Source organism: Nannobrachium achirus (assembly GCF_963921795.1).
Source record: "Nannobrachium achirus genome assembly, chromosome: 13".
In the NCBI taxonomy this organism is placed as follows: domain Eukaryota; kingdom Metazoa; phylum Chordata; class Actinopteri; order Myctophiformes; family Myctophidae; genus Nannobrachium; species Nannobrachium achirus.
The window spans coordinates 28001835-28029635 of record NC_137833.1 but is presented as its reverse complement, the minus strand read 5'-3'; the positions used below and the strand labels follow the sequence as shown (position 1 = coordinate 28029635).

The window sequence follows — 27801 nt, the reverse complement described above, 5'->3', positions numbered from 1 at the left end:
GCATCTAGCATGAGGCTTATCTATTCTGCATCTAGCATGAGGCAACATGTTTAACTAGAAGCAGTGCTCTTCCGAGCACAGGTCTCCACCAGGCTGTGCGTCCTGGTGGTGCTACTGTATAATAGGCCAATGTAAAAAGGGTGGTATATGTTCTTCACATTAGATCTTTCATGGCAATCGGATGCTGCATGCATGATTTGAGTGTTCCAAAAATGTGTTTTGCTAAAGTCTACCTGCTGATGGCGCTATAACAGGCCAATGTGAAAAAGGTAGCATTTGTTCCTTGACCTAGTGGAAATATGTGTGGCAAATTTCACGGTAATCGCAAGCTGCATAGATGATTTGAGGCATTTTGTTCAAAAACGGAGCAATCCTGCAAACTTTGGAAGCTAATATTAGCCAATCAGGATGGAATATGAAATATCAGATGGATCGGACTTGATCACATGACTATAGAGATACTGTGTACCAATTTGCGTGATCTTTGGATAAAATCTCAAGGAGTAACATCCAAAAACGTGTTTTACATAAGTCTGCCCAAAGGTGGCGCTATAGAAGGCTGATGTGAAAAATGCAGGGCAAAGGTTTATCCTTAGCCTTTAGGGAGTGCGCTTACAAAGTTTGAAACTGATCGGTGAAGTTATAGGTAAAACCACAAATCGCCCTGTTATAGCGCCACCATGAGGCTGATTAAAAAAAATCAAGTGGCATTTCTTCCTCTGCCTAGTGGGAACGTGTGTGCGCGATTTCATGATAATTGCACTTTGCGTTTGGGATTTGAGGCATGTTGTTCAAAACAGCTCAATCCTACAAACTTTGGAATCCAATCTTAGCCAATCAGAATGGAATATGCAAAATCGGACAGATCCGTGTCGATCGCATGACTGTCGAGATACTGCCTACCGATTTGTAGGATTTTTGGACAAAATCTGTAAGAGTAGTGCACAGAAATGTGTTTTACAAACATCGGCCACTAGGTGGCGCTAGAAAAGGCCCATTTGAAAAATGTAGGGCAGAGGTTCTAGATTGGCATCCAGGGAATGTGTGTGCTCACTTTGGCAGCGACCGGGCCAACGGCGACTGAGATTAGCTGCACACAAACTGCGAGGACGCACGGACGCACGGACGGACGGACGGACGGACGGACGGACGCACGCACGGACGGACGGACGAAGGGGAAAACATACTCTCCCCCATGCCTTCGGCTGGTGGAGACAACCAGCTGTGTGTGTGTGTGTGTGTGTGTGTGTGTGTGTGTGTGTGTGTGTGTGTGGGGGGGGTGGCGGGGGGGTGGGGTGTCTGGCCCTGTTACAGATGTTGTCCAAAAATCATGCAGATCGGTACACAGTATCTCTGTAGCCATTAAACGAAACGGGTATTTCTTACATTGATGCCCATAACCCACACACTGCACATCATTTCGGAGCTCATATCTTTGAACGGGTAAGGGCTAGTTTTAGCTATTTCTGAACTTTTTTTGAACAATTTCCAAAATAGGGTCGCCAGGGGTAACGTGGGGTTGACATGTGAACACAGACACACAGTCACACACACACACACACACATATGCACGTGCACGTAGCACCCCACAGATACAGATACATAAATATAATGACCCATAGTCACGACTGAACACGCTCGACAGCGATGCACTACTCGGGAATGTTAAAAGCTGTTGATGGCTCATTTGAAGTGCCAACAGCTGAGGCCGCTCTGCTGCTCTGGCTGCTGGGGTGGTGGGTACTGGCCCAAAGCCTCTGTGATTCCACTCTGGCACCAGCACAAACACAGCCAGGGGCGTCACAAGGGGTAGGAAAGTGGGACTGAGTTACTAGGGCCCAAGGTGGTGGAGGGGGCCTTAATTATTTTATACTTTAGCTATTGAAAAATAGCAGATATACAAGCGCAAATGTGTGCAAATCTTTGAATATATGTATTTTTAAGCGAACATTTGTAACTCAAATTTTGCTTCTGCGTCCCTGGAACTAAATCTTTTGAGATGCGGGTCCGTGGCCAAATACATACCATTTTGGGGGTCCTTCACACAAAAAGGTTTGAGCTCCACTGACATCGAAACATAGGTTTTTCAAAAAATCTTAGAAGGATTTGAAATATTGAAAGATTTTCATGATTTTTCAAAAATAGCAGATCTACAAGCTCGCAGCGAGGCACTCGGTGCCGCGCTGTGAGCTTGTATATCTGCTATTTTTCAATAGTTAAAGCACAGGGGCCCCACAGTGAATCCTTGTACCCAGGGCCCAGAATTTGGTGTGACAGCCCTGAACCCAGCTTCACACGAGGCCCAGAATACGCCCAGACATAGCACCACCACGCACCACGCTCCGTCCTCCTATTCCTGGCCCCGACAGAAACCATTGCCATTGGGCCAGAAACCTCTTATCTCCGCTGTTTTAACTTTTTTTGTGTTCTTTCGTGAATATTAAAGGAGTAGTTCACCCCCAAAATGACTTTTTTTTCCTATTGATTACTCACGCCATGGAGACTTGAGTTCAATAATATATTGAACTGGGGGGGGGGGGAGTTTGTCGCATTCCTAGGAGATTTAAATGCATTTGGGTCTCCATCCGGAATCAATGGGGAGTACATTTATTATTAAATTATTGTCTTAGGAATGCGACAAAAAACTAAACAAAATGGCGTGAGTAATCAATAGAAAAAAAAATATTTTGGGGGTGAACTAATCCTTTAACGCCCTACTTGATCATATGGCAGTGTGACACAAAAGTAGCAAACAGATCTACAATCTCGAAACACGCCGCGATTGTAGAGCTGCAACTTTTGTGTTTTTTTTTTTTTTTTTTTATAATTTTTGAACATATGAGGTTTCCACCCGACAGACACAAAATACCACCCCCACCCGGCACCTTTATCCATGTGCGCCACATGCTTGTGCATGTGCTCAGCGTGCACTGCACGTTCACAAACATGCACGAACAAAACAATGTGCCTCACTGTTGGTGTACGTAACAAAAAAAATAAAAGGGGGCTACGGCTACGTAATTCTCTTCTCAAATGACTTTATGCTAAACAGACACACTGCACAAAACGCCACCACTCCCTCCAGCGCCGACGGGCAGTTTTTGAAAGTTGTGCGAGGATTAGCAGGTTAGTGTTTGACCTGCCTGCAGATATAGGTGACCCCCGGTCCTTAATACCCGCCCTGAGGTTGGCTGGGCTTCCCTCCCTATAAGCTGGTCTGCCCTTCCCCTTTTTAATGGCTCTTGCCTGCCTGCTCGCTCGCTGGCTCTCTTCTCACACTCTCCTCCCGTCTCCACCTTTACGGCTCTGCCGCCACCCTCACATGGGACAACAAAAGAGCAAAAGAATGCCATTACGCTCACTTAAGACCTTTAATAGGACTGGACTGCCTGAACTGCGTAGGCCCCGTCCGAGGCGCTGCTCCGTTTCATGTTCAGGGGGGAAACACTGATATGGAGTGGAGTCATATTCCATTGGTTACATTCTTTCTGGCGAGCCTGCAAGGGGGGCTTAATCATTTTTGCATGCATATTTCCCCGCTGAAACACTGATCTTCGCCTTGTTCACACAGTGCGGCGTGGGAGTGAAAGCGTGCGTCTGTGTTTGCGCTACGGGTGTGCGCGTGAGTAATGTGGTGTCTGCGTGTGTGTGTGCGTGTGTGTTTGAGTGTGTACTGTATGTGTGGGTAGTCTGTGATCTCCATCATTAGAGCTGTCCGTCTCTCCTCAGTCTGTCACAGGGAATATGAGTCAGGCCTTTCGGTAACCCTACACCGCCAGCCTGTTCACACCTTGCCCTGAGGGAGGATATATCTCCAAACGCACTGCTGCTCACTCTCCATTCCCACTGGTCCTGGCTAGGGAAAAATAGCAGATCTACAAGCTGGCGAAGAAATTTGGTAGAGAGTGGGGATAAAAAAAGATTGTATCAAGTACGTTATTTTCAGGTCCGTTTTACCAATAAATAGAGGGTTTAAGTTGTACCGGATATGCAGCTTGGCAAATAAAAGGTGAATTGATCCCAGTGCATGACGGAGGATCATTTCACGATACGAATATTGGGAGTTGTTTTTTATCACGATAAACGCTAATAATGATTACCGTCCCATGCCTAGTCATGACAAGCGACAATCATCCGTGTAAGCATACACACGCCAAGCATACCGACCCAAAAAAAAAAACGTTTTAGACTCTTTTCTTTTGTAGACATCTGTCTGCATAAAAAACAAACGTTTGCATTTCTTGCATATTATACGCACTTACAGGACACATACCCAAGTATCCACCCATTACATAGAAGCAAACGAGCAGGACACGGCGCAGACATGTTACGCTTTCAACCCGGTGTCCCCTATTTTAGCAAAAAAGCAGGCATGTGTGCAGGCATGCGTGTATAGGCTCACATATAGTAGTACCGTATACACTCATCATTCTTCTGTCGCATACACACACTCAGGGGCGTCACACCAAATTCTGGGCCCTGGGTACAAGGATTCACTGCGGGCCCCCCATGAATGTTAACTATTGAAAAATAGCAGATATACAAGCTCACAGCGCGGCACCGAGTGCCGCGCTGCAAGCTTGTAGATCTGCTATTTTTGAAAAATTGTGGGAAAAAGTGTGCAAGAAACCCATGTTTCCATGTCAGTGATGCTCAAACTTTTTCATGTGAAGGACCCCCAAAATGATATGAATCTCAAAATATTTAGTTCCAGGGACCCCCCCGGAAGCAAAATTTGAGTTACAAATGTCCGCTTAAAAAATACATATTCAAAGATTTGCACACATTTTCACGACTTTTCAAAAATAGCAGGCTGTGAGCTTGTATATCTGCTATTTTTCAATAGCTAAAGTTACTAGGGCCCCTCCACCTTGGGCCCTGGTAACTCAGTCCCACTTTCCTACCCCTTGTGACGCCCCTGCACACACTCACTGGAGAGGGGGGGCTAAACGAGCGAGGTGTAGCGTGAGATGCCGCGCTGCAGCCACAGGAGAAACTTTATGGCACAGGCTGCCCTGTAATCCCACTCTCACAGTCAGGCCTCCCCCTGCTGGGAGAGCCCTGTTTAACTGCCCTTAACTGCTACCTGTGTCCAACCTGTTTGCCTTCCACCACACAGCTGGGGGTTCCTGTCAAAGTGAGCTCACACCGCTTCAAAGGCATGCGAGTGGGTGGCTATATGGGGGAGCGTCCACCACAGCCTCGGAAAGGACGGGACTCGCTCGAAACCGGCGTCTTCTGCACGCTCCCGTGGGCGGTAGGGATGGGATGGGACGATAATCCTTATTATCGTTTCGCAGAGATTTCAATTTATCGTGAAATTATCCCCCGTCATGCACTGGGATCAATTCACCTTTTATTTGCCAAGCTGCATATCCGGTACCGACCTCGAAATAACGTATTTTTTTCTACCAGTAAGACTCCCTAATCGGGAGATAAGAAACTGTCAGGTCGCATACACAAACTTTAGAAGGCAATCGTAGCCAATCAGGAGGGAATATGGGAAATGGGACAGATCCATGTTGATGACATGACTTTAGAGATACTGTGTATCGCTTTGTGTGATTTTAGGCCAAAATCAGTAGGAGCAGTTTAAAAAAAATAGTTTTTCAAAAATCGGCCTGATGGTGGCGCTAGAAGAGGGCCATGTGAGAAATGAGTGGAGGTTGTGATTTGCCATCCAAGGAGTGTGTGTGCAAAGTTTGGCATTGATAGGGCCAACGGTGGCAGAGATATGACTAGGGCAAAAGTGTGACGTGACGTGACGTGACTGACTGACAGACTGACAGCCGGTGGAGCTTTGACGGTCGCAACCAAATCTCTCTCTTTAACAAAGCGATCTACAAGCTCGTAGATCTGCTATGTTCCGCCCCAGGATAATGGATGTTGTGGATATTTTAATTATCGCGCTAATATCGTAAATCGCAATAATGTCACATGAAAGTGTCATATCGTCCCATCCCTAGTGGGCGGTGAGAGTGCACTGATCTGAAGCGTTTGTGTGTTTTGCATGTGTTTTGTATGTACAGGAAGGCGGCTCGGCAACTGTTTTTGCTGGCATCCAGGTAACTATATTAAGACACGCATCAACCCAGCAACACGGGTGTGCCAGCAACACGTTCAACAGAAATACAAACACTGCCCACTTTAATGGGCACACATCTTTGCATGTAGAAGTATGAATGTGGCATGCCAAGGTAAACAGTACGGTACAATACAAAAAGAAAACCCATATCAGCTCTCGCCTCCATGGGTCACACCCTACCCTGGGCGTCGAAAGCCACCGTGTCCTAACTAGTTCTGCGTTCTCCCTCCTCCCACACTCTCCTCAAACGGGTGGCCATGACACACATTTTATAATGTTTTGCAACTTGATTCCCACCCTACTTTCAGACCTGGCTGCACGCATTTCAAGGAGCCATGTATGTGTACTGAAGTTGTCGCGAACAAACAATGGGTTTAGGTTAGGATCCAAAGTAAACAATTGCACTTATTGAAGGACTGGCGACGGAGACACACCTAAACACCAAAGTGAGGGAAGAAAAAACTGCTCGATGCCAGAGGAATGAGCAAATCAAAACAGAGGCGTCATTATGTTGTGCTGTCATTAACATGTCATAACAACTTTTACAGTTCGCTTCTAGGCAAACAAAGAAGCACATGCTTCACTTTCAATTATGGGCTGCACTTCAGAAAGGGGGTCTTGTCTAGGGATGGGACGATAGGAGAATTTCATATCACTATTATTGTGACAAAAGAAATCGCGTTCTATGATATTATCGCGATAATCAAAATCCATTATCCTGGTGCGGAACATTTGCCAAAAGATTGCAGATCTACAAGCTCACAACGCGTCGCAGCGCGGCGCGTTGTGAGCTTGTAGATCGGCAATTTTTTTGGCAAAGATATTTGATAGAGTGAAAAAAAGACTGTATCAAGTACGTACATTATAAGTACCTATAGAGGGTTTAAGTGATACCGGATATGCAGCTCGGCAAATAAAAGGTGAATTGATCCCAGTGCATGACGGAGGACGATATCACGATAAATTAAATCTCCACAATACGATTATCGTGAGTGTTTTTTTATCACGATAAACGATAATATCTCTTCTCGTCCCATCCCTGGTCTTGTCTATAGTATGCGAGCAATTTGGATGCCGTGCAGTGTTTGAGGAGTGGAAATGGCTTGTGTGTGTGTTGTGGTGTGTCATCATTACCTTTCACATAAAGAGCTTTGGAAGTGGCCAGCTCTTTCTTGTGTTTGGGCTGCCCTCTGTTGTGCAGGGACTCTGTGTACTGCTTGACTCTCTGGTCCACGGAATCTCGAACCAGAGCCGCAACGTCCTGCAGTGCAAAACAGTAAGCAGACGACTGAATAAAACAACAGTTTGTCGAACTCTTGTGGAGATAGATGCACATAGTCTGCAATTCCGTGAAAAGGCAACTGACATATTCTTATATTGCTTTATATATCCCCATTATCACAATTTACATTTTACTTATGCATTATTTTTTCCCCCCCCAAGTGAAACACAAAAGACAAAAACAAAAAGACATAACCAAGGCAACTGATATTTTCCTAATGCTGGCTTGGATAGAAACAAACGTCGGAAGGTGTTTAGTGAAATAGTGCAGCATTTTCATTTTCGTAAGACATTAAATTAATAGGGAGTGCGATCACACGGGTCAACAGCAGTCTCAAGTGGAAAGCCGGCAGCAACAGAGATAGAGTGGGAGGGTCCAGAGATGGGAACAGTTAACAATGAAAATCCCAAGGCAAAAAGAAAAAGAAGGCTCAAAGTCATTTTAGATTCCACGCTGTTCCTTTTTTTTTTAAGGCACCCAGCAGAAGTTATTCGTACATATAGGGCTGTCACGATCATGACATTTTACATGACAATTAATTGTCACTCAAACAATTGCGATTTAATTGTGTATTTGTCGTTGACAATTACATTTCCGTTTGGCTTTTAGGCTTTGAAGTTGCACATGGTAATCATGACACATAACTTAAGAAATTACAGACATATTTGACAACTTTATACTTAAAAAGAGAACATTGATAGTGGGAATAGCCGATCTACACACTCACACTATTTCCACTACTTTTTGAAAGTGTTTGAAACTATATTAACATTTCTCAACGTGGAAACGATTATGATGTTTATGCAAAATAATTGCAATTACCTCAAATAATTGCGATTAGATTAGACGATGTAATAATTGTGACAGCCCTACGCACATAGGCTTCTTTTACACACACACACACACACACACACACACACACACACACAGACACACACACACACACACACACACACACTTCCCCGCGTCTCTACCTGGACGTGCTCGGCAGTAAACCAGCCTGTGTCCTGTCCGCCGCCCAGGGGCAGAACGTGGAGATCCACCAGCACGGCGAAGTTCCCACACTGTAACACAAAGAGACAGGACAGCCACAGGTTGCTGAGGGGGCACCCAGGCTCACAGACAACAAAGGAAGTCAGAGTGTCGTTGATTGACAGCGGGACAAACCATAACGACGACCCCCCCCCCCCCCACCACCACCACCACCACCCTTCCATCCCCAAACATCACCCCAGGCCCTCTAGACGACGTTCCCCTCTCTCCTCTTTCTCTGTCTAGCCATCTCTCTACCAATCTCTCTAAAAACAAATTGGAGGGGGGAGGGTTGATTGATTGATTGATTGATTGATTAAAGACTTTATTAGAAGTTTGCATAGGAAAATGTAGTTTCATGACAAAATGTACTTAAGCACAGTTCACTGGTACACGGTCAACTATTTAACACCTCAAAAAAGCTTTTGGGCTTGTTTCAATTGGGGTATTTTTCTTTAACTCATATAAAATTGAATAACCAACAAATAAAACACAGTACAATGCAGGAAAATACTTTTAAAACACAATGCAAAATAAATGGTATTTACAATAGAAAGGTTATTATAGGCATATAATAATAATAATAATACATTTTATTTATAAGGCGCCCTTCAGGGCACTCAAGGTCGCCGTACAACAATATAAAAACAGCAGTTGATACAAAAACACAAATCACAAAATCACACTAAAAGTAGAACAATTTGCAGAAGAGCAACAAAGAGGTCAGGCATATGCCTGCCTAAACAGGTGAGTTTTGAGGTGGGTTTTAAACGTGGGGAGTGAGTCACAATTTCTGATGTCAGGGGGGAGGGAGTTCCAGAGGTGAGGGGCAAAGCGTCTGAAAGCTCGTAACCCCATGGTGGGGCATATAGTTGCTTCATTAGGCTGAACCAAAGAGCCTAAAATGATATGTCATGTTTTGTATTTGTTGAGAATCTGTTGTTTTTGGCACGCAACACAAGTCCACAAAGTAGCAATCAGGATTAAACATGCATTAAGGTTATATGAGCGAGGGATCATCCTAACTCTTAGCAAGGGAGCCACGATAAACCCACACATCTACCCTAAAGTATACTGCCTCCGTAGCTCGGGGCCATAAATTATCAGCACACTAGGAAGCAGCGCGGAGGGCTGCAGAGCGGATTCCTGAGGCACTACGTCATCATGTCATCGGCAATAAGTCACATGGGACCAAGAGGCCAGAAACGCCGTGGCTGGTTAAGTTGCCGTTACATCTCTCTCATGCTGGCCTGATTATGGTTTACACATGAGTGCAAAAGCTGCCCGCTGCGGAGAGCCCGAGTGGATGTGGGTCTCGTGTGAACCTCGCCGCTCCCTGGACATGGAAGTGATGGATGGACCCGGACCACCCGCAGAGAGAGTGACACTCAGGAACTCGAAGGAGCAACAAGCAACTGCCCCGGAACTTCGGGGAGCGATAGTGCACCCAAGGCACCCCGGCCTGAGTGGAAATGGGGAGTTGAGACGTATAAAGACAAAACCAGACACACAGCAGAGTTCCGGCTGGAAGCAGAATAGATCACGGACATGCTGAAGGGGTGATGACGGTGCAAGGTAAAATCCTCAGCGTTCGTGTATCCATTTGTTAACTCAGAGAACACACAAATGTAACCAAATGGAGCGTTGTGGGCCTCTGTGTGTGGTGTTACATTTGTACACTATCAGAGTTATAACGACGCTGTGTAGTTTACAGCAGGGGTCTTCAACAGGGGGTCCGGGACCCCTAGGGGGTCCTCAGAGTTACTGCAGGGCGGCCAACAAATCCTTGTGTGATAGGATAATTATTTTAAATTAACAATTGGACCCTCGCATCCCTATCCTCTGAGGAGAACTCCAGCCAAAAATAGCAGATCTACAATCTCTCAACGCCATGCAGTGCGAGGCATTGAGAGATGGTAGATCGGCTATTTTTGGCAAATAGGTTGGTGAATAGGTAAAAAAGAGCAGAACAAGTACCGGTAGACTACAGAATGAAAGGTCAGGTTTACTAAGTATCGACGATGGTTAAGTGTCAAACAAGTCTATGAATCTATCTATGAAATCGATGAGAATCTCCATCACACATTTATACAATATGTAGAGGGGGGGTCCCTGCTTCATTTCTCTCTCTCAGCTAAGGGGTCCATGGCCTGAAAACGTTGAAGACCTCTGGCTTACAGTGTAGTTGTTCAGCAATAGTGTGAGTATTCGCACAAAGGCAAGGCATAGCTGTGTTCTGGCTGAGACAGCAGCGTTGCTTCAGCGAGGCCCTTCCCCTCGGGCTGACGTACCTCGGACAGGACGGGCCAAAGTGAGTTATAAACCCAGACCTGTGGGGGTGTTCCTGAGGCCCAGCGCTGAGGATGACGTGTGGGAGAGAATTAACAGGGTGTGGAGCGGGGAAGGCCCCGGCTCTACTCGGGTCCTAATTCTGGGCACAGACCTAACATTTCTGTGCTGCATCCTCCCTCCTGTTGCTGGCTCGCTCTCCTCTTACGAGAAGGATTTGGGCTGTAGCCCCTCCATTTCTACGCGCTTCGAGGAAAAGGGAAGGGCAACGAGCAGCAGAACAGTGACAGTGAGAGAACGGCAGGACAAGAGAGAGAGAGAGAGAGAGAGAGAGAGAGAGAGAGAGAGAGAGAGAGAGAGAGAGAGAGTATCCATTTTACTTTGATCACAGCAATAACAGTCGGGCTGAGAATCTTTTGTCAAGTGGGATTAAAGGTACTAAATCAATGAAAGGATGATTCTGTGTAAATAAAGCCGCCAAATGTTTTCTTTTTTCACATGAAAGCATTTTTCTTTCTAATAGTCACCCTGTAAACAAAGAGGAAAGAGTAGCTGGCTTGGCAAATGCTCCTATAAGGTCAAACAGTGGCATGAGCGCCCCCATATGGCTGAGTCCTCTACTGTACCTACCTTATGTAGTTCTATGTAAAGGTATTCATCTGCAAAAAGACTTAGGTTGCCCTTCATAATGTATATGAGCATATTATCCCAAATTAAAACAATATTATACTGTATGTATAACATGCTTTGTTTAATTTCTTGTTTCAGCGCAATTCATGATGGTTTAGTGGTTGTTTGGTGACCATCAGTTGGACAAAATCTTTCGTGACTCATTGTTATGAACAATGAGTCCATGGGGTGTAAACATTTTCACTAAACATAACTCAGCTCACTATACTGTAGCTCAACATAAAGCTCAATATATTTTGGGTTATATTTGTATTAATTTTACACATAATGATAACTTGTGAAACGTAACATTCTGCACAATGAGTACTTTAAGTATATTTTTTGTGCTTGTACAACATTTTGATTACCTGGCTGTTTCTACATCAATTTACAATTTAGGCATTTAGCAGACCCTTTTAATCCAAAGCAGGTAATACATCAATATAATAAGCAAGCTAATATATATATATTTTAGCGAGGGTTCTGTCAGCATCCCTGTGTTGGCTGATCTGAGTGAACGGGTGGGGTTGTAGGGGTTGATCAGGTTTTGGAGGTATGGAGGAGCCGTACCTCTGGCTGCTTTGAAGGTCAGCAGTGGCTGCTTTTACATTGCAGTATTGATACTTTTACTTGAGTAAAAATAACTGAGTATTCTTTCCAACACTGGTGGGTAGTGTGAGTGATTTCGGACACATTATAATTATGGTGGCATTAATTTAATGATGTAGTATACCATTACAGTGCACGGCACCTGGCAACTGAAGTGATTCTGATTTCAATTATGTGACACAGCTCCATAAACAGAACAAACACCATTCGATAAAAGTCCAAATAAATAAATCCAGACATTAACATCTAGAGGTGATAATCATAAACAGTTAGTCTTCTTGAAAACGAATTAAGTCTACAAAACAACAAAAGAACATGTCTTTTCTACACAGACAGCGTACCCCTAAAAGGAAAATAGGCACACAAGTTGTTTTCCTTTTTAAAAAGCCATTAGCTTTCAGAAAGAAGAAACAACACAAAAGCCATAACGGAGTGCTTGTTGTGCACTAGGGATGGGGCGATATGTACATTTCAATGTCACGATTATTGTGGCCAAAGATACAATAATCAAAATATCCCCAACATCCATTATCCTGGTGCGGAACTTTTATATATATTTTTTATAGCAAATCTACAAGCTCACAACGTGTCGCAAAGCTTGAAGATCGGCTATTTTTTGGCAAAGATATTTGGTAGAGAGTGAAAAAAAAGACTGTATGAAGTTAAGTACGTTATTTTCTGGTCCGTTTTACCAATATAGAGGGTTTATGTGCTACCACCTATGCAGCTCGGCAAATAAAAGGTGAATCGATCCCATTTCACGATAAATCTAAAACTCCACGATACGATGTGTTTTTTATCACGATAAACGATAATAATGACTATCATCCCATCCCTACACATGAGTTGTTTTCCTTTTTTTAAATCACACCGGTGCGAAGTGAGCAGTGCAAACCCGACACATGTGCATATCTCCTTGTATGGGCCGTTCTGTCCGTGACGTCAGTTACTTTATGTGTATCATGGAGATCCTTACTAATACATTGCGTACTAATACATTCTGTATTAAAACGGACAGAGTGAAACGTAGGAGCGATTTGCACCGCTCAAAAAGCCATTGGCTTTCAGAAAGAAGAAACAACAACACAAAAGCCACAGGGTCACAACAACAACAGAGCGCTTGTTGTGCACAAGCATCTCGGTGCCTAAAATGTGTGCATGTGTCATGTGTGTGTCTGTGAGGGGACAGCTCTTTCCCCTACAGATTGTATTCTCTTTGGCTCTCGGGGGCTCTTTTGTGTCCTGGTGGTCCACGGATGACCGGTGGCTTCAGCTGACTGCTTCCAACAATTACCAGTGCGTGGGAAAGCCTAGCCGCGCAGGGCCAGGCCCTGTCAATCAAAGTCGGTGAACGGACGACTGGCCGGCCCGAGTCCCACGGTGGCTTTACTGGACTCACTACACTGGCCTGGCGGGCTTCAGTCGAGAGTCGAGATGCTGGAAGGGACTAGGGATGGGACGATAGGCGATATTATCGTTTATCGTAATAAAAAAAAACTCACAATAATCGTATTGTGGATACTTAATTTATCGTGATATCGTCCTCCGTCATGCACTGGGATCAATTCACCTTTTATTTGCCGAGCTGCATATCTGGTAACACTTAAACCCACTATAATTGGTAAAAGGTACTTATAATATACGTACTTGATAGTCTTTTTTTCACTCTCTATCAAATATCTTTGCCAAAAAATAGCCAATCTACAAGCTCACAACGCGAGCTTGTAGATCTGCTATTTTTTGACAAATGTTCCACCCAGGATAACGGATTTTGATTATCGCCATAATATCGTAAATCGCGATTTCTTTTGTTACTATAATCGTGATATGACATTTTCATATCGTCCCATCCCTAGAAGGGACTCACGGTCCTGGAATTCAGGGTTTGTCTTTTGAGACCTAAGTGTGCATCTGACTGAAGGACAGGAATGTCCCCAATTCATGAGTTCAATAAGTGTTGATTTCATCGTCTAAAACTACACCAAATCGTCGAAACTATAAAAACTAAGCCACAATGACTAAATCTAAGACTAAATATTGACAATCTCTTAATTAAATAAAAACTAGACTGAAATGTTAGGGAATAGGGACTAATCATTATATTTAGTTCGTTTTTTAAATGATAGATACAAAACGAACACTTTTGGACATACAAGGTTTCCACCCGACAACAACGGTATATTGTAAGTACCTCTGTACTTTTTGCAAACTGTTAATTAAAGTATTCAATCAATCAATTCTGAGAGTAAAAATATCAACGTGATATAGTAACTTTGCTTGAGTGTTTCTGATGACACCTCTGGTAGCTATGTTGTCATTACCACGTCTGTTCAGAGCTTTGCAGCTGCAGCTTGCTTCTGTATTAAAACATTTTTGGGGGGAACATTTTTAAAAACACTTCCAGTGAGCCAGTGTGAGGGCAGACACTCGCACCCACAACATAAATAGTGTTTATAGAAGTGGTCACACAACATGTTTATGCGGAATGGTTGTTGTGGAAAAATATGCCAGTGAAACATATCAAAAATAACTTTTATGTGATTGAAAGAAATTACACAGTACGACTTTAACCGTGTGAAGAATCAACGCCTGAAGGGAAAAATAAATTCCTGCAGGAATTTCAGGAGCAGTCAACTAAGCTATAGTGGCTTAGAATTACACAACCTAATAGGAGTGAGGTAATTCGATCAATAGTGAGGCTGCAGAGCCAAGGGGTCTTAGTATGCAGACTTTATGGACAAACAAATGAGAATGAATCTCCTAAAGTCATTTCAGAGTTTCTGATTGAATTTGCGTTTTGGGGCGGAGTGCCATACAACTAACTAGCTTGCTGCGGCCTAGCTCCTGTTTTATCACATTAGAGAGCAACAGACACGATGAGACTGTGAACTGGACAGTAACAATAAACACTGGGCCGTCCGTCACGCAAAAACAGCCACGTGAGCCTCTTGACTTCTCAGAAGAGGGGGGCTTGTGCCAGGAATGCAAACTAACACAATTGCACTAATGAGAAAACTGTTAATTTGCCTTGCTTAATTGGTGGTCCATTGGAAGGCAACTCTTTTTTTCCCTGCAGTGTATGAATCTTTCCCTAACTGCAAACTTTAGGCTGAGTAATTAGAGCTTTGCGGCCAAGCATTCAGAGTTGATTGTGGCAGGCAGCGAAGAGACAAGAAGCACAACTCCTGACTGAGCTATACTTAGTTGCGTGCGGGGGGGTCACACCCTGGAAATAGCCGATCTACAAACTCACAGTATGTTGCACTGCGACACTTTGTTAGCATAGAAATCAGGCATTATTTTATCTTAAGGACTCCAACTACAATTTGATCAAGTGATCATAACTTGCCATCTTGACTACAAAGTGTGACAATACGTCTTTGAGGTGAACACCGCCGCGACCCTTGACCTCCGGGCTGAGCCGAGGCATGGCCTCTGTTTGAGTTCCCCTCCAAGAAGCCTAATCCTTTGTAAATGTAGTAATAGGAACCACAAGAATCTCATCCTCCCTGAGCAAAGATTAGATCTGAAAGGAGTTGAGAGCCCAGTGCGCTTCTTGAGAGCGAACGCAATGAAAATAGCCCAATTCAAAGACTCCCTCCCACCAAACTCTGTTCCACATGTTCTCTCTCTCTCTCTCTCTTTATCGTGTCCGCCAAGGAATTTAATGAATCTTACATATTCATTAATCAAGACACATTGGCCAGCTTAATGTATGGAATTTTAATGCAACATTCCGGGCAAGTTCCACTGTTATTGGAAGGAGTTTTGATTATGCGCCAAGAGACAGAGGAAGTTGCTCTTGTGTGTGTGTGTATATATATATATATATATATATATATATATATATATATATATATATATATATATGTCACAGTTAGTTTGAGACTCGGTTAGATTGAGAACAGGAGCGCTCGTTTTTGTGCACAAGGTGGAGCAGGCGGTGCCTCCTTCGGGGAACTAGGAATAATTTGACTGAAGTTAGGGTTAGGATTAGGGTTAGGTTTAGGCATAGTTTTACTGAGGTTAGGGTTAGGACTAGGGTTAGGTTTAGTCATAGTTTTTTACTGAGGTTAAGGTTAGGTTTGGGGTTAGGGTTAGGCATAGTTTTACTGAGGTTAGGGTTAGGTTTGGGGTTAGGGTTAGGGTAAGGGTTAGGGTTAGGTTTAGGCATAGTAGCATTCACCAGGTTAGCATTCACCAGTGTGGGACTAATGCAGTCAAATGCTCTACCACTGGGACATGAACTTTAGCTTCCACATCTAGGTGAACAAAAACAAGCGCTCCTACCCCAATCTAACTGAGTTACCCAAACTAACTGTAACATATATATACATATATATATATATATATATATATATATATATATATATATATATATATATATATATATATATATATATATATATATATACACTGTACTAAAGTGGGCCAACACTGCTTTGTTCCATCTTACACTGGCTTTTAGACTATCAGTGCTGCTTAACACCAATTACTTTATTGTGCTGCAGTATTGTGTGCGGATGAACTGAACCAAATCCTCCCATAAGCTTAACCACTCATCCTTAATTCTTCCACATCCAATGTGATAACAGTAACATGGTTAGGAACGTTACCACACTGAAAGACACACTGGAAACATTAGAAACCTCAACTGCCTTTCATGAAGAAGCCCACAAATCGGCTTCCAAGTCATTCTATTTTCTGCTGGTTAATCGGTAAATAAACAAATAGTGAATCACTCTCACTGCAGCTAGGCTCCTTTCCCTTTTCTGCTCTTCGGGGCTCTGGTCTATATCACTCTCAGTTCCCAAGACACTCTCTCTACCTTCCCTTATCTCTCCCCCAGACCCCACTCTCCATCCTCCCCGTCTGCGCTGCAGCCAAGTCGCGCTGAGGGCCCGAGCTCAGCGAGCAACTCCGCCCGCCTCCCCACCTCGCTGCCCTTTGCCACTGCTATCGCTCCGTATAAGAACCAGACCCCTCAGCCTGCACTTAGCTCAGAGGCTAACACTAACCAGCCACAGATGTTTACATTGGGAGAGAAGGGGCACAGATGCGGTCTCACTCAATAAAACCTGCATCTCTCCCTCTCTCTCACACACCGGCTAGCAGATTTCTGCAGAGAGCCCAAGGGGGAGGGGGGCTTTTTTAGATCTATGGGTATGACAAACCATTTTTCTAAGACTTTATTCATCTCAGTCCACAGGTCACAATCTAAATGAGTCGCAGGGGTTTCTTCTCAGACAGGCAATTCTGATATTTTCAAGCTCCTTGTCCCCACATTGGGCTGCTGAGCATGGTGATCATTGCGGATTGGGGCGGGGGCTGAAATTTCTAAAAGGGCCCTTTTGGTGAAAATATCGAAAATACAACGCGTCGCAGCGCGACATGTTGTGAGCTTGGAGGTTGGATATTTTCGATGCTTGGTTTCTAAGCAGAGAGGACAATTCTTTCAGCATAAGATGCTGCGTTCAAGTTCAGGAGAGTTTGGACAAGGCAATTCTCTTGAATGCTGCCTTCAGCTATGGCATGGAAAGAGGACATTTGCATTTCTTTCACCATAGTAAAACTGCATTCATGGTCTGGAGAGGGCACTTTTTTACAGAAGGATAAAAGGGCAGGGGCTCAAGCCCCCTTTGATGTCTATGTGTGCACATGCCTGATTATTATTATTATTCCCAGGGAAGTCGTACGGAAGTGTTTTGTGTGCAGAGCTCTCTTCATTCAGGTGAACACACCTGTGTGCTCTTTATTTGATAAAGAGGGACACAGCCCAGGAGGAGCCCGATTCCTCCAGCAAGAACAGACAGGAATATCTCCAGGTAACAGTCGGCAAACAGCGGCGATGCGGCCAGGCACATCCCTGGGAAACGCTCGATAGACACAAATAACAGGTTAGCAACGCACTGAGCTTCAGCATTTCTCGGGCTATTAGACGTCTATAATACGACTTAACGGCTTGGCTAAAACCGGTTATAACTGGTCTAATAGTGAAGATTTATTAGGCTTAGATTAGACGTTAATTCGCTGTTTTTTTAAGTGTCTATAAATAGACCGTCTATATATATCCATTGACATAACAACGTTTAGGCTAACTAAGTCCAACCGTCTAAAAGACTTTCACTTTTAGACCAGTTATAACACGGTTTTAGATGGACATCTAATAGACTATGGCTCACTGGGAAGTGCTTGGTGTTAGGGGTTAGGGCAGTGATTCTCAACCTTTTGAACTTCAAGGCCCCACAGTTGATATGCATTAAGCCATGGACCCATATTAATCTCTGGGACCCCAATCTACTCTGTAAACACTACACTGAAAACCCCTACGTGTTCATTTAAACTCTCTCTGAGTTACAGATCTGTAATGGTCCATTTTGTGCCTAAATATCAATCATTTCCCTGGGGACCCCATGGAAACCCATCCGGGACAAATGGGTGTCCCTGGACCCCACATTGAGAACCACTGGGCTAGGATATGTGGCTTCCAACGGGCATGCGTGTGAATGCATGAATAAAAGAAAACATCCTTCCCTTTTGAAAGATATCCCCAGAAGTGTTAAAATAATGTCTCCAATCTGATTGTAGAGAGTGTTGATGTGTGTGGCCCGATCTAAGCTCACCTACAGAGTGACAAGAACATTAAACAGCCCACTGGACCTATGACACTGAACTGTACTGCCATACTTCATAGTAAAAGAAAATGATTTGTCCTCCCTGTCACTGTATTAGATGGCTAAAAAGTCCCCGGTGCTGCATATTGCTAACAGAAGGCAGATTGCAGCAGTCTAGCACGGTAATGTCCTGCTGGCAGAGACAGCAAGCGGTGTAGTGGATCAGCGTTTTAGCCCGAAGGCCCTTTGGGGAGGTCTGAAAAGTGGCAGGTCACTAAAGTCTAAAGCCTGTTTAAGTGGGAGCATACCAGCACCTCCTGCAGTTCCACAGACTTGGGAATGAGAGAAGGGAGGTGGGGCAGAGACAGAGACACAGAGAGAGAGAGATGTCTTGAAAACATTTGTGGTGCCAGACCAGTATCATAAAGCACATTGCTCCACAGCCTGTTGAACCTTACTCTTCTCTAGGATTATCCTTAAGCCTAATTTACTGCATAGAACGGTGTCACTCACTCAAATGAAGTTATTGTGTATGTCACGTTCCCCTTGAAAATGCTGTTTCTTTTGGCGTGCGACACCATTGTAGAACAAAGTATGAATTAGGCTTCACACTAGAGGCATTCTGGTAAACGGAGTTAGCCTCGGGACATCCTCAGAAGAAGAAAAAAGAAAAAGGGGGGCAGAGGCAGAATCTTTTTCCCTTCCTATCCAGTGAGGTTTATTTGCTCGCCTAAAAACATGGTGTTGATGTTGTTTGTTTTATGAAAGAGGAGCCCAGAGTAGCGCCTTGAATGCTATTGTTTGGAGTGATTCCCCTTCTAACATGCTTGTTTGTGGTTAGCTGGTTGGGCATAGTGGAGGCTCTCTGCATTTTCTCAGGCAGAGCAACACAACAGTATCATTATGTGCCCACTGGGAAGGAACCTTTAGTGAACCTCCAGGGCTTTACTCTCCCACAACCAGTTAAGGGAGGGTGGTGGTGGTGGTGGGGGGGGGCGGGTTAGCCTGTATGCAGGCATGCATATGAAACGAATAAAGAGAGTGAATGCAATATCTGGTCAACTAGGCACACATGGCATTACGGAGGATGTGAGAGATCAGTGCTAATGTTTGCGGCGCTTACACAAAACTTTCAATAAATGAAACATCAACAAAAGGGGAGACCAGTAGGCTTTCTTTGCACTTAACAAAAACATCTGAAGTGCATTATTCCTGACAGGGGTTTGACCGAGGATGGACGGCTTTGCTTAGTTCTATGTGGGGCACAGATTCCTCCCTGCCCCACATCACTGTGTTCATTAACTGAAGCCTGTCTGGGAGACGGTTGGTCTTGAGACGCACCAAAATAACACCAAATAAAGACAGCTATGTATGTCCATTTATCAAAGACAACCTTCAAATTCAGGTCAGTGGTTCAAATGTGTATCTGTACTTCCCTCTAGTGGTTAAAAACATTATTACAGGTAGACAAGGAAATTACATTAGCCACAATTTAATAGACATTGGGCCCGATTCATTGACCTGGACGTAGATAACGTGTAAATAAAGTGACTAAATCCGGTGTATATTTTCTGTAAGCAACAACTGACGTGCAATTCACCAAGCAGTGTGTACGGTAAGTCCCATTTTGTGTGGATCACAGGTGTATGTCATGATGAATCTGGACTGCTGTCAGTTCATCATAAAATTAGAAAGGTTCATTTGCGTTGTTCCACGCCAAGTTCTCACAATAAAAGGCGTTAAGCCTGACTCAGCACTTTCTTGTGTGATAGGGATAGCCAATATGGTGAGAGGAAGAGCATGAGGAAAGGGAGCGAGAGGAGGAAAGATTAGGGTTAGGGTAACTAGATTAGCGAAAACTAGATCCAGGTGCTCCTAAATGGACTTAATGGAGTGAGAGAAAAAAATATACAGGCCTATTTAGGGCTGTCAAGATCATGAAATTTCATTTGACGATTAATTGTCATACAAATAATTGTGATTAACAATTTAATTGTGAGGCTTTTAGTCTTTGTAAACGAGGGTTTGCACAGGCAGATATGACAAAAAATTAACGGCACAAAGAAATTATGTATTATGGCCAGAATACGGCATATTTATATTTACAGTATATATTTTTTTTTATAAATGTTTCAAAATGTATGAACATATATTTAAGAAATAGCAGATATACAAGCTCACAGCGCGGAGCTTGTAGATCTGCTATTTTAGATTTTTCTTTTTTTGCAAATCTTTGAATATATCCCTTTGAATATATCTTTTTAAAAACTAACATTTGTAACTCAAATATTTGCTCCTGGGGGTCCCTGGAACAACATATTTTGAGGTGGGGGTCTGCAGCCAAATACATTTTGGGGGTCCTTGACATGAAAATTGTCATGATTTCCCAAAAATAGCAGATATACAACCTTGGAGCTTGTATATCTGCTATTTCTCACTAATTCTCACTAATTAAAGGATAAAATAACGGTTAAAGCCGAGGATGCGAGGTGGCTCTCTCCGGGGTTCCTGCAGCAGAGGGGTTGGACTCCTCTGCTGATGAAACATTTAATGGTGCGTAAACAACTATAAATCCTAATCAACCCATTATACCATATAAGTTAATCCATTATAAACTGTCTTGCTTCTTATTTGATAATGAGCATAACACTAGTCACTCTCTCCAAGCAGCCTCGCTTGCTGCAAGGAAATAACTAATCAGACTGGATACATAAGTAAAAAAACAAGGTAATCAAATAACTGAACATTTCTTTTTTAAGATGTATTTATTGACAATGCACAATATACATATATCATTAACATCTTTCTCTTTTTTACTAGACGAAAAAAAAGAGGAAAAAAGACAGAAAACACAAGAAACAAAAAAAATAAAAATAGATCTGCTGCCCACCCAAGACAGCTACAGTTGCCGTATCTGCTCCTCCTCCTCGACCACGGCCGGTTGATGATGATGGCGAGATGCCATCGATGTCGTCTTCTGCCCCCGCTGGCGCCCACTCAGGAGCTGGCGCTCGCAGTTGAGCTCCAGCTGGCACGTCTGCACCTGACCAGGTGGAGGTGGTCTCGGCAGCGGTGCTCCACAACCAGTTGCTGGGGGAGATGGAGAGAATGGAGCATGGGGGGAGGGGGCGATTCCCACTGGTCTGGAGGAGATTGCAAGGGCTCTCAGCAAACAGAACCAACAATAAAAAAATAAAAATAAAGGTGAATTTGCATGTGTCTATATGCATCCTTACTTCAAAAAAGAGCGATTAGTTGTTGGCGCAGTGCCAGTGCAGCCCTGTTGTCCTCTGCGCCAATAGGTGGGTCCACTGGCATATTTATGGGTGCAGCTAGTGCAGCTGGAAGGGGCACGCCATGGAGGTTGGCCATATTGTGCAGAACGCAGCAGGCCATTGTTATCTTGCAAACCTGTTATAGTAGATGGGAACAAATGAATAGACCGCACAAAACATGTACTGTTATAGCATAGGACTACTGTTTTCAGGTCATGATGGTCTAATCGTGTGGAACTTATTAAATACATCTGTATTTAATACCTTATCGGGATTATACAGGAGCTTTCCTCCTGCCGTGTCCAGGCACATCCAGCGGCCTTTCAGCACCCCGATGGTGCGCTTCACGATTGCCCATGTGCACCGATGGCTTTCATTGTAGGCCCGCTCCTGTTGGGTCTGGGGGGTGTACAATGGTGTCATCAGCCAGGTTGCTGCGGCATAGCCTTTATCACCTATGGTAGCGATAGACCAATAGTTAGCCACAGACATACAACCCAGTGAATTGAATTTCCATTTAGCCAAGTGAAGGAGAAGAATTAATACATTATAACAGGGGTCTTCAACAGGGGGTCCGGGGACCCCTAGGGGGTCCTCAGAGTTACTACAGGGGGGCCACTAAATCCTTGTGTGGATTTCCCCGGTTTGGACGTAGCGCGTGGAAGGAACACGTTATTCCAACCAGTTCCTTTCCCCTCCATCAGGCGCCCCGGCTGGCCAGGGGGAGGCTAAATAGAGACCAGGATTACTGCATGTTTTTGTGAGGGTATCTACCCTAGGAGACACGGGGAGAACATGCAAACTCCACACAGAAAGGCCCTATCGCCAACCCCACCTAAGGTGTGGGCACTGATGACGCGGAGGAGGGAAGACGCCCCCCAACGCCCATAGCGTCCCCGGCGGGAATCGAACCCAGGACCTTCTAGCCGTGCCCCAGGATAATAATTTTTTTAAGGAACAACTTGAACCCTCGCATACTCTTGAGAACTTTAGCCAAAAATAGCAGCTATCAGCTATTTTTGGCTAATAGGTTTGGTGTAGAGGTAAAAAAGAGCAGACAAAGTACAGAGTGAAAGGTCAAGTTTACTAAGTATTGACGATTTAAGATTTTAAGTGGTTAAGTGTCAAACAAGTCTATGAATCTTTCTATGAAATCGATGAGAATCTCCAGTCTCCATCACACATTTATACAATATGTAGAGGGGGTCCCTGGCCTGAAAACGTTGAAGACCCCTGCATTATAAGCAATGGGAAAAACACTCACCAACGAGCCATGCGTCTCCAGCAGCCTCCTGTTCGAGACGCATGCCCACACTGCTGTTCTGGACGATGAATGAATCGTGGCAGCCGCCTGGCCAACGGGTGACGGCGTTCAGGATGTTCATGTTGGCGTCACAAATGATTTGGACGTTAATTGAATGGTAGCCTTTTCTATTTCTATATGGATATGGTTCGTTTGATGGCGCTTTGATGCGCACATGAGTACAGTCTATTGCTCCGATGGCGTTTGGAAAGCCAGCTATCTGAAAGAAGTCCTGTTTTATTGCTCGTTGTTGTTCTTGTTTGTATGGAAATTGGATATATTGTGGTGCCAGGCGGATGATGCCATCCAGCACCTTGGGTAGGACACGGCTGAGGGATGGCTGGGAAATCCCAGCTCTGTCCGCTACCATCCTCTGGAAGGTCCCGGTAGCCAAGAAACCCAGGCTGCACAGGACTTGGACGTGTGCAGGGATGGGATGAGTCCTGTAATAAGAATAAGAATTAATAATGCTTGGCATAAAAGAGGCCAAAGGAATACAATTGAAAACATATCAATTACATTCTAATAACTCAAGTTTAACTTGAACCTGTTTGTTTGTCTGGCCAGCTGTGGCTCCAGGGCGTTGCAGAGCACCACCAGACTGTGCCTCGGCAGGCGAAAATGGCGCCGTAGCCATTCGTCGCTCTCTTCCTCAAGCATGTTCGCGCGGTCCCTGAAGACGCGCAGAGCTCTTCTCCTGGCTTGGTTGGCCAAATGATCTAGCAACAGTAAGTCCGCCATCGCTACCAGGTTTGACAGCCGCGTCACGGTCCTTTATATTTATATAGCACCATTAATCACTGTGAACAAGCTGCTCATGAATTGCGGCAATTTGTTTTTATCTTTTAATTTTCACATTTATATTTTACAAATGTGGGCCTATGAATTATTTGATTTTTTTTGTTATTAGTGCAGTTTACAAACTAATCCACACCACTGGGAAATGATTTTGCATGGACCTAATGACATATACGCAAGCCTCTGAGCTGGCGTACCTCCCGACGGATCTCCCTCATGATAAATCACAATACAGACAATAAAACATTAATGAATCTGACTAACGTAGGAATTGTCGGAAATGCCAGCACGTTCAAAATATGGATGTAAATTGCAACATAACTGAACAAATGTACATTACACTGTAATTATTATTGAAACAGATTATGTAGAAGGAGAGGTTAAAATGTATTTTGTAAAATGTGTGATACAGCACATAAAATACGTAGAAATTATACTTTATATATTTTATGATGCCATGTTCATTCATCCTGTATTCAGGATGAGTTTAAATCTGTGAAATGTAACAACAGATATGCTCAACGAGCCATGCGTCTCCAGCAGCCTCCTGTTCGAGACGCATGCCCACACTGCTGTTCTGGACGATGAATGAATCGTGGCAGCCGCCTGGCCAACGGGTGACGGCGTTCAGAATGTTCATGTTGGCGTCACAAATGATTTGGACATTAACTCATTTGCTGCCAAGCCTGAAAATCCCGAAAAAATCCCATTGTACCTCCCTGCCAAGCCCGTAAATCCCGGAAATGTAAAAAAAGAAGAAAAAAAAACGAAAAAAAAAAAAACATTTTTTTTTTTTTTAATTTTGACCCCAAAAAATGTTGTAGGCATGATAGCAATCGCGAAATCGCATGTTTAAACCCCATAGCAACCCCATCTTTCAAGCATGGCAGCCATCTTTGTTTACATTTTAGGAAAACATAATGGCTGTTATCTCATGAATGCCTGAACGGATTTCCATTCGGATTTTTTTGTTTGAAAGCTGTGAGCAATGTGGACACACGTGGTGCATGATCTAGGCATGGGTGTGCATGATCCGTGCACTATGAATTACATGGAAGTCTATGGAGACTTATGGCAGGTGGGAGTACGAAGGTATTGTTAAATGGCAGCAGATGAGTTTTTAATTGAATGGTAGCCTTTTCTATTTAGATATGGATATGGTTCGTTTGATGGCGCTTTGATGCGCACATGAGTACAGTCTATTACTCCGATGGCGTTTGGAAAGCCAGCTATCTGAAAGAAGTCCCGTTTTATTGCTCGTTGTTGTTCTTGTTTGTATGGAAATTGGATATATTGTGGTGCCAGGCGGATGATGCCATCCAGCACCTTGGGTAGGACGCGGCTGAGGGATGGCTGGGAAATCCCAGCTCTGTCCGCTACCATCCTCTGGAAGGTCCCGGTAGCCAAGGGCTAAGCAGCAACTCAACTGCATAGCTTAGTAGTTCTAAAAGCTATAATGTGTTGTAATGCAAATGTGTTTTTCTAACTCACTTTGTGTGTGTGTGTGTGTGTGTGTGTGTGTGTGTGTGTGTGTGTGTGTGTGTGTGTGTGTGTGTGTGTGTGTGTGTGTGCGCGCACACGAGTGAGTGAGAGGAGAGAGAGAGAGAGAGAGAGAGAGAGAGAGAGAGAGAGAGAGAGATGATTAGTGTGCTGCTAACAAAACAGATATTCTACTTCACTCACCTTAATGGTAAATTTAAGGGGAAGCATTCTGGTGGATACTGCAAGTCAAATCACTGAGGATGACCTGCAACAAGAAGCAATGAACAATGGATCACACATGGTGATGGAATGGTTGGTATAAGGTATGTAACTTTTGTATATGTGGTAAATATGCGACAATTGACAACTCTGGAAGAAACAAATGTACGTATCACGTCATGAATTCAGTCATGTACAATTTAGACCAGTCTAAACAGTAACACACACACAATGATTCAGGTGGGTTTGTAAAAACAGTGTGTGTGGGTTTCCCAACTAGTCTAAGCAGCATGTATCTATTCTGCATCTAGCTAAAAGCAATACCCAAATTTAGAGTGAACATTTTAACTCAAATCTTTGCTTCTGGGGGTCCCTGGAACAAAATATTTTGAGATGGGGGTCTGTGGGCAAATACATATCATTGTGGGGGTCCTTGACATGACAAAGTTTGAGAATCATGCACTGATATAGCAACATAAGTTTTTTTTTTTTTTTTTTTTTTTCCAGAAAATGGTTAGGATTTAGAAGATATTTTAGGCCTATATCAGTGGTTCTCAAACTTTGTCATGTCAAGGACCCCCGAAATGATATGTATTTGGCCGCGGACCCCAATCTCAAGATATTTTGTTCCAGGACAGGGAACCCCAGAAGCAAAGATTTGTGTTAAAAATGTTCACTCTGAATTTGGGTCTTGCCTTAAGCTAGATGCAGAATAGATATAGGCCTACACGCAACTCAGACCCGTTGGAAAACGACCCTGAATTTGGGTCTTGCCTTAAGCTAGATGCAGAATAGATATAGGCCTACACGCAACTCAGACCCGTTGGAAAACGAAAGGTTGAAAAAAAAAAAAAGAAAAGTTTCTCCAGTCTTGAACACAGCAACAACAACATACATAACATAACATTGTCATTACTATTGTAAAAATACAAAACCAAGGATCACACAGCTCAATGGTCATCTATGATTGATCAATTTAATAGACATATGATAGTGCTAAACAAACAACAAGCTAAATGACACGTTATGTTAAACCGCCAGCACGTTTGAATCTCATGAGGATGCACATTGCGTCACAATCTCGTTGTTTTAATTTTTTAACCATAAATAGAGCAATGTAAAAGTAAAACAATAACCTTAACGTTCAATCCAGTAAGCTCATTTTGTATCGATCTCTCTTTACTAGAACAGCGAGATGAATGTTTTGTCAGTTGTTGTTTTTTTCAGCAGCGATTCCCTAAAAAAATGTAAACACGAACACTCGCGACACGCGACAAACGGTCGATCGGACCCCAGAGGACCCCAACGCCATGTTGGCTGCCATGGAAACGCAAGGCAACCCTGTAAAAAGCCTGTATAGTAATCTTGAAATGTCACTACGTTTCGAAAATATTTATCTCCATTTTCCTCTAAAATGTACAACTTGTCAACTTATTGTCAACGAATCAACTTTATATGGACGTTTTCCAGCTGTAGAGAGGTTATCGGTAGCGATTAGCGTCTTTGTATCAGGCAGTTTCACTGTTGTCTCTTTCCAGGTTTGATCGAGCAGTGTCGATGATTTTTGCTACACACAAGATAACTGGACTGTCTGGCAATAAGTTATGACTTGGAGAACTATCGTCAAGGTAAAAAAAAATGCTTTAAAATGCTAACAACAGCACGCATATAACTGGACTGTCTGGCAATAAGTTATGACTTGGAGAACTATCGTCAAGGTAAAAAAAAAAATGCTTTAAAATGCTAACAACAGCACGCATATTGCAGTAATGGGGAGTGTTATTTAAATAGATTACAGAGATCTACACTACAAACTATTTAGGACTACATTCTGTATTAGGTTTACTGTGTAGGCCTAAGTATGTTTAGCCATAAATCATAACTCTTATTGGAGTTTTTATTTTGAAGACGTCTTCAAAATAAAAACACTCTACAAGAGTTATGATTTATGGCTATAGTATGCTTACTGCTAGCTTTATGTTTCTTGTTTTGTTTTTTTGATTGATTGAAGAATTTATTAGAAGTTTGCAATAGAAAAAAGTACAGTTTATGACAGTACAAATCACTGGTACAAGGTCAACTTAAAGGAGATCCTAGAAAGCCGAGGCTTATTTCCACAGGAACCACACTTTAAGTATCTCATA

The 27801-nt window shown here is 43.5% G+C and overlaps 1 protein-coding gene across 1 annotated transcript in view; it reads right to left on the bottom strand.

Moving 5' to 3' along the window:
* slx4ip (SLX4 interacting protein) overlaps nucleotides 1–26923 on the bottom strand; it is a gene marked incomplete at its 3' end in the record, with an annotated part of 83954 nt that extends 57031 nt beyond the window's left edge. Inside the window, exons 1-4 of the mRNA XM_080739799.1 lie at nucleotides 26794–26923; nucleotides 25640–25703; nucleotides 8342–8431; nucleotides 7220–7346 (exon numbers count right to left, since the gene is read on the bottom strand). Coding sequence (XP_080595925.1) covers nucleotides 7220–7346; nucleotides 8342–8431; nucleotides 25640–25666 — 244 coding nt within the window. The 5' untranslated portion in view covers nucleotides 25667–25703; nucleotides 26794–26923. The remainder of the gene's footprint in view (nucleotides 1–7219; nucleotides 7347–8341; nucleotides 8432–25639; nucleotides 25704–26793) is intronic.
* Nucleotides 26924–27801: the final 878 nt, after the last annotated feature.